At 35.4% G+C, this 8,251-nt stretch overlaps 1 protein-coding gene across 1 annotated transcript in view; it reads left to right on the forward strand.

Annotated features, from left to right (window-relative positions):
* Window positions 1–7,936, forward strand: part of CCDC141 (coiled-coil domain containing 141) — a 76,269-nt gene extending 68,333 nt beyond the window's left edge. Inside the window, exons 29-32 of the mRNA XM_025895018.2 lie at window positions 5,883–6,037; window positions 6,136–6,265; window positions 6,358–6,553; window positions 7,690–7,936. Of these exons, the coding sequence (XP_025750803.2) occupies window positions 5,883–6,037; window positions 6,136–6,265; window positions 6,358–6,509 (437 nt within the window). The 3' untranslated portion in view covers window positions 6,510–6,553; window positions 7,690–7,936. The remainder of the gene's footprint in view (window positions 1–5,882; window positions 6,038–6,135; window positions 6,266–6,357; window positions 6,554–7,689) is intronic.
* The last annotated feature ends 315 nt before the right edge of the window (window positions 7,937–8,251 follow it).

Here is an 8,251-nt window from a genome sequence, read left to right on the forward strand (position 1 = left end):
CCAGGTAGTGTTCCAACTGATGTATATTTTATGATATTTTTTTTAAACATAGACTATATTATTTCCAACCATGTTATTTTCTCATATACTTTAAAAAAGTAATTGTAGGATAAAGCTTCTTACCACTCATGGTGAACTGACGTAGATCAGATTTAAATCTGTCTCAGCCCAGCACACAGTCTCCACAAAGGAAAGGTGCAGCAGTTTCAGTAGAGTTGTGATTGTGCTACAGAATTGACCCAGAACCCTCAGGATTTGTGTAAGTGGCATCTAACACACAGTAGACCAAACGTTTACAAAATGAAATGTTCCAACGTACCAGTCAGCATAAGTAGATGGCTGATCCTTGCTCGGCCTTCTAATAAAATTAAAGATACACATATTTCTAATAATCCTCTAAATGGTTAGTATAAGACAAGAAAGTTACTAATTTATGCAGTGAGCATATGTGCATGTTTAAAATTTTTAACACACTGATTTCAAGCAAAATCAACCAAATTGAGGGAATATTCAAAAGTGTATTCAAATTTTAAAAAAATAAAGGATTTGTCAAATATAATTCTCCTAAATGTCAAAGCAGTAAATCCAAACTGAACTTTGTTTGCCTACAAGTTGCATTTCATTCTTGACAAGGACAACCACAACTATTGTTTTTTAATTAAAGTTCTAATTTGTTTAAATATTGCATAAAAATGACTTAACAGTGCCAAGGGAAGACTTAATTTATAAATCCTCCAATATAACTTAATTCCTTAACTTCAGTATTTGTTGTATTTGTGCAGTAAAAAGAGTTGATAAACAGCTACATGATTTTTCCTGCATCTTTTGCTTCCAGCTTTTATGTTACAACAACATTGGTATGGAAAATTTATAGAGAGGAAATATTTACCTCTTGCGTAATTTCCTGGAATGAAGTAAGCCTTTTACTGTGTAGCATGCTATGAGCAGAATATATATTGCAAATTGCCAGAGGTCAGTGAGATGGAAGACTGACATTTAAACATTTTGTCCCAGTGACTGCAACTTTATTAAAATTTTGTAACTTTGAAAAAGAAGTTCCCAAGATGATATAACTTCACAGCAATATGAGAGGGAGCAGGAGGAGGAGGTGGTGAGCAGATGGGGGTACAAATAAATTCTAACTAAAATTGATACTACGTTTAATGAACCACTTTCTAAGTTCCATCATATCCAAAAAATGTAGATTTATAAGAATTTTCTTAGGTATAAAAATCACCTGTTTTCCTAAAGTGTATTTGTCATTTCACAATAAAGCTAATTTTAATGATTAATATGATTTTGAATTTTTCAGTTACCATAAAAATAAAATGTGACTTTATGTGTGGTTGTTATAAACATGCGGCAAAGAACTTGTGTGACCAAGCTGACTTGCATAAATGGTACATTAAGCAATATTTTGCTGTAAGGTTTTGCCTTCTACAGAGCTGCCAGTGCTTGACAATTCTATCCTTTTCTTGTAGCATTCATTTTCTGTTTTGAAAGATGAACCTTCTAGGTCACGGCTGCCCTTCAATCCTCTGTTTTTACCGAGAGTTGCCATCATTCAAAAATTAAGTGACCGTGGGTGTCCTTTTGACATATTCTGAGTAACTTTATGTAATAGTTTTTGAGAACTTTTGACAACTTTTGACGACACTTTTGAGAATGTTGTCATTTTTGCATGTCAGTTATTATAATTATTAAATGCAAAAAGGTATAAATATAAGACCAGAAATTGCCATAGCACGTCTTTAGATCTTAATAACTCATTGCAGAAGCACATAATACCCTTGTTTGGTAAACCTTTTCTCTGAGAATTTTAACATTTCTGTGAATTTTAGATTAACAAAATTTGATTTTTGTGAGTATGATATTACATCTGTTTTCAAACAGGAATAGTTTTAAATGGACAATTTTTAATGGATGAGTGGATACCAGCCACATTTTTAATTGCTGCAAGAAACAAGATTTTAAAAAGAGTGATTAGAGGTACAAGAGGCACAGCAGGACACTGAAAGTCTCCTGGTTTTAATGTTTTGCTTTGTAAACAAAGATGTACTCAACACTGATTACTGCTGTGTTGGCACTCTGGGTTTAAATGCTCTTTATCTAAGGACTCTAATGAATAACCAAAACAAAATTTCCTGGAAAATTCCTGCTGTTTTCTGTTCAGATAATCTAAAAAAAAAAAAAAAAAAAAAAAAAAAAAGAGTGACAGTGATGTAGTCTCATGAGGCACTAATAGTTCTCTGAAGGAAAAGAACACTCATTCTGTTTCAGCAGTAATTTTAACATAATGCTTCCCCCCCTCGTGGTTTGTTTTCTAGTTCATGTTATGCATGCTTCTCTTCCTCCTTCTTTTAACCACAATGTAGAAGCAGGAAATACACGTAGGTATGTTGTCTTGGTTCTTTCTTGTTTTAGAGTGCTAATTTCGCCTCTTCACAGTCACAGTTTCAAACCCATATTTACTTCAAGACCCCAAAATGTTTGCATCTTCCTGATTGCTCTTTTATAGAGCAGATTTAAATCTCGGTCCCTCCATCCTCACAAGAAAGACATTAGGCGTATAACTAGGCTACACTCCCCTCCTCCTTCCACATATGCAGACACCCATTAAGAAAGTGGTGAAAGATTCTGCCTGACTACAAGATGTGGAGTCGTGTGAAGGGGTGTTTGCACAAGGTGCGTAAATTTGAAGGGGAAAAGGGATTAATTATTTTCATTTTTCAAGAGAAGCAGCCTGTCTGAGGGCCCAGGTTTGAGTCAGTAGGCAAAGGAAGGATAAGCCATTACTGTGGTTCGCTTTGGATCAGATGTGGCTGGAGCTGCAATGGAGAAGGTGACTTCCTCTCAAATGACTGGTAAGGTATGCCTACTTCTGGACCTTTCTCTGGAGACTTTTCTAGGGTAAGCTACTAATTTTTGTGTATGTATTATCTTTTGTGGTCCAGAGGAACTGTGTCTTTAAAAATTATTGCTAAGACTTTAAAGAGGCTATGGTATTCAAGGAGACTGGAGCTCTGAATTATGGATACTTCAGATCAGTTGGGTCATGAGACCCACTGCATATTCCTTAATAAAAGGATCCTTCTGTTTGTGTTAAGAGCTTGATTGAGACAAAATCTCTAAATGATGAAGTGCAATGTCTTAATTTAGAGCCATACTGAGAAAATCCAAAGTCTCTGAGCAGCATGGGGGCATCTGCCTAGCCTAAACTTTTAGAGAAGACAGGGGAAGTTGATAAAATTGCTAATATCACAATTCAAGACATCAGAGATTGGAAATTACATGCCTAGAAAAAAATGATTAAGAATAACTCTGAGGCAAATTAATAAAAATAAAGGCAGCTGAAAACAATTTGGCTTGACTTGGTACTACGTGTGTGTGAGAGAGACTTGGGGCAGGGGTGAAATCTATGTGATAAAGACAGATGCAGGTGATCTCTCCACATGCAGTTTTTGCATTGCTCCATGTGGATTAGTTTTCCGTACTGATTCCCCAATTTGCAGCAGAACTCTACTGGTTCCTACAAATAACTCATGTAATATTTAATATTTGACAAACTTATTGTCTGAAGCCATAAGAATGGGATTTCAGTGCACTGTCTACCTGATTTTTTTTTTCCCCAAAATGCAGGATAGGGTCTGTTCTTTCTAGCCTTTGTGAATTCATGGGATGTCCAGCCAAGAAATAATTTGTAATTGACGAGTTGTCTTAGGTTATTCTGAGGCTTTGTTATGATATCATGGGAAAACCATGGTGTAGTATAACCATCCATTCTATTTTGAAGGTTGCTGTCAGAGAATGAACTGTTCTTTTAGCAGACTTTGTTTCCATGTTGAGTACAAACCCGTGCCTGAAAGAGTTGTAGAAACTGTCGCTTCATGGTTTTATTTGCGCATACTTTTCCCTTCGCTCTCTAGAAAATGGTTATTTTAGTTTTTATGTTCTGGTGCCTTATTGATATAAAGTCAAGATGGGCTCTGATCATTATCACTATCACCATTCTACCCAGATTTTTTTCAATGGTAAAAACCATCCTGGTATGAGACGCAACCTGACTTCACAAGGTAATGCAAACCACATAAGTAATGGAATCCAACCAAAATTATCACAAGGAGTGGCTGATGCTCACTTAATGTTTTCCACTGGAATATAAGCTAATCATGCTTAGGTTTTGACCTACTGCCAACTGCCTGCAAAGAGTAGACAGGGGTGTAAGCTTGGTTCTCTTGCTTGAAAGGAAGCTGCAGATCTCAAATTTCTGTGCTTCAGGTGCATGCAATGCAAGGGTGGTGGCAACCTGGACATGCTAACTTTCAACAGCTAAGAACTGAGTTGTTTGAGCTGCTGGGACTGGGTAATACAGACCTTAGGTTAGCACAAGTATGGGAGAGTAAAACTTATATTCTTCTGCTTTTCATTGTGGCCTCAATCCTGTAGTATTTGGAAAAAAACAGAAAAGTAGCTAAGCTTGGAAGCTTATTGCAAGTAAGAGCTCACCTAAGCAGCAGACTTAATACAGTGCCCCAAAATGTTTGCCTCACCATGCCAGCAGGCCCACATCTGGCAAAAATAGCCTTGAGCTCAATATATTTGGGGTTAGAAGTTTATGGGCACCTGCATGAGATATGCTGATTTTTGTTTCATAATAGCACAAAGAAAAAAATTTCTTCATAGAACAGTGGATGGAGTAATGCTGGCATAGCAGTTTCAAACATTTAGCACACATTTCAGTAACTTTCTGTTTCTGAGAAGGGCAGTGATAACTTTTGTTAAATATTATGGAAATATGCCACAATTTATATTAACAAGGAAGAAGGACACATGCTTTATGTTACAGGAATACAAAATTTTCATTTTTTTTGTAGTGTATGTCTTTGTGTGTTCTGTATGTTAACATGTTGCTTTATATTCTCTGTGTCAAGAATACTAAGTCTGAATTCTGAGGTTGTTTTCTTTTTTACTGTGGTCCTGGAGGTAGAATGTAAGTGGAACTTCAGGTAGTAGTACAGTGATTCAGTAAGTCTAGCTTTACAACTCATTAGGTTACAAGTCACAATGAGCAATGCTTTTATTCAGTACAAACTGATGGTGATCACTGAAATTTCTTCAAACAATTTTGATGGGTTAATTTTTATTGCCCAGGCCTTGTACTGGCTCAGATGCCATCTGTCCTTCCACAGCTGGCATGAAGCTAGCACGAAATCAATCTCATGTGCTTTGGGTGTTACAGTAGAAAAGCAATTATTTGCCTTGATCTGAATCAGATTTGTATTGGATGATCTAGTACAGCATTAATGATGGCCAATGACCAGTTAATGATCTTGGTCAAAGTAGTAGAGGCGTCACATTCTGACCTTCATGTTGTTGCAAATACAGATAAATTTTCTTATTTTTCAATAAAATTTTTTGACTAAAATAATAGGGGGGGAAGTGAAGAAAGAGCATGACGTACAACAATGCACTAAATGTAAAATTTTGCTCTCGTGACTTTGTCACTTTAGATTTGTGTGGAGTATTAACTCTTCCACCTTTACTGAAACATAATAATCCACAGACTTGCCTACTACCTACACAAAGAACATGATTCTTTAGCATTTCCATGAATCTAATATCACTATGCTGATGCATGAAATTTTTGGGTGTTTAATATTCATATTTTCCAACAAACATTATATTAGATAGATAAATTGTGTCTGCCTATTAGTTGCCTACTGTCTTGCAAACAAGTTGTCCTGAGTTCCAGGCATCAATAAAGGCTCTCTTTGTCTTTCAATGTGGTGAACTTTATGAGAATAGATTTATTTTTCAGTTACTTTAGTTGTGCCTTTTAAAATAAAGTGAATATTGATTTAATTTATTTATTTTTTTTTCAGTACAAGGAAAACAGCCAAACTTCATACAAAAGTTTGGACATAGAACTCTACAAGAAGGAGAAGATTTAATTCTGCATTGCACTATACATGGAAAGCCTGAACCACATGTCTGCTGGACAAAGAATGATATCCAAGTGGTATCTGGTGATATCAGTGTATGTTCTAAGGTTCTTGAAATTTTTCTTGGGAGAAAGGTAATTTATTTTGCTTTATGCTACTAATAATCTCCTATGTGCCTTCTCTTGTTTTACAGATTGAGAAATTAGGAGATATCTATTACCTTTTAAAAAGAAATGTAGTCCTTGCTGATACTGGGAAATATGTCTGTCTTGCCAGCAATGAAGTTGGAAAGGCACACTGCTCTGCTTTCGTAACCGTGATAGGTGATTTGTCCTGCCAGCTGCATGCTTTTCAGCACCTTGTTGCCTTATTAAATGAGCAACTCGTTTCCACTAATGTACATATTTTGTTTCAGAGAAAAATAAAACCCCAGAAACTCCCAGTGTAACTCAAGCTAAACCAGAATGGAAAGATGGAGACTTTTCAGAAGAAGAGAATGTCACCACGACTGAACTCATACCAGCCCATGACACACAATGTGAGAGAGATGATCTCCCAGTAAAGTGATTTGCAACTTACTCCGTGCTACAACTTGTACTGCTGCAATAGCTGTAAGGACCTTAATTTACAAAGCACAAATCAAACACTCTTCCTAATCCTATGAATTTTGGTATAATGGAAATGAAGTCCATAATATGTGACTGCCTTTTTCACTTAATTCTTTATCAAAAGATATGCAATTGTTAGATAAAAGACCTTGTAATACACTAGACAGTTGAGTCTATGCGAGGTATTTAAATTTAGTGAAATAATTTTCTTGAAATCTAGGCCTAGATCTTAACCTAGATATTATTGTAAGAGTGAAGAGCTCAAAAGATACAAAATATTCCAGAAGTTCAAATTGACGGAACTACATAAGCATGTAAGTAAAATTTTCTACTGGACAAGTTTTATTCAGAAGAATAAACCATAGTCCTAATAGCACAGAAACAATCATTGTTCATTAATTGAATAAAGATAACAAATCTTCCCACTATGCAATTTCAGAAGATTAAATAAATGAGATACATGAAGTCACCAGTCCTTGTGACTTCTAGCACAAGATGAAATCTTGCCTCCTCAATTTAGACTCTGATAAAAAAGAAAGAGCAGTGTTATTTTGTCTTTGAGTTCCTGAGGTTTGTCTATCTAAATGTAGAGAACACAAAATCAGAAAGGAAAACTATTGCATATGTCGATTCAAAAGTTTTGTTTGTGTCATCTTGAGCTGCCTGCAAACTTTCCTTCATGTCCAACTGATGAAGCATTGATCTCACGTATTTTGTTCAGGGGTTTGATTTTGTTTTGGTTGGTTGGTTTTGTTTGGGTTCTTGTTGTTGTTGTTGTTGTAGTTTTTTTGTTGTGTTTTTTTTCTGTATTGCTGTGGTATGCCAGGTATTCCTAAACAAAAAAAAAAAAAAAAAAGGCATGAAAGATCATGGTAAATTTACTTAAGACACATAGAAACTGTATGATTAGAACCAGTAGGCCATACAAAAAGGTCAAATTTATCCTAATTTTTTTCTCATATCTTCTGTTCTTTTAACTAAACTGCCTTCTGGTAAATAAGAGGAGATTTAAAATATTTTTTTTTTGTCTGGAATCACTCTTGAGTTGATCTTTAATCTTGTGCAGTCTCAGGATCACAGAGAACTGTCTATGCCACCATTAAAAACATAAGCAATATTAACTGATCTTTTTCACACAGGTTTAAAGAGAAACTCTGGCTTCAAGGAGTGTATTTTGAACTTGAGAGGCCACAGGAGATTAGCTTCAGTTTGAGACAGGATCCCCTTCTTCTGCATGATGCAGTGGAACAGAAGATGGACTGAAGTGCAAGATGTCTGATTCCTGAGGGTGTTCGTGTTGTTTGCTGTGTCCATTAGTAGATCCTGCCATGAGTGAGGAGAAGATGAATCTTTGACTGCTATCCAATGTATTTCTAGGTTACAATTTGTATTTTGTTTCTTTACAAATAAATCATTACTAAAATTCACTTGTGTACAGCCTTTATTAGGCAGTGATTTATAATTTTTTGTGGTTTGGTTTGTTAGACAAATCTAACAAAAGATAATGATAGAAAAAAGAAATATTAGCCTTTAAAATTACATATATCCTTGGTCATTTGTCAGTACCCACTATTTTACTCTCCTACAAATTCCATCAGTGCCATGAATTCCATCAATAGATCTTCCCACTAGTTTATATATGGAATTAGGATTTAAAACAAAATGAGTTTATTCTTCAGTTTATTAAATATAGGGTGAATT

Source organism: Manacus vitellinus, unplaced genomic scaffold (assembly GCF_001715985.3).
Source record: "Manacus vitellinus isolate BGI_N305 unplaced genomic scaffold, ASM171598v3 scaffold_20_pilon, whole genome shotgun sequence".
Lineage (NCBI taxonomy): Eukaryota > Metazoa > Chordata > Aves > Passeriformes > Pipridae > Manacus > Manacus vitellinus.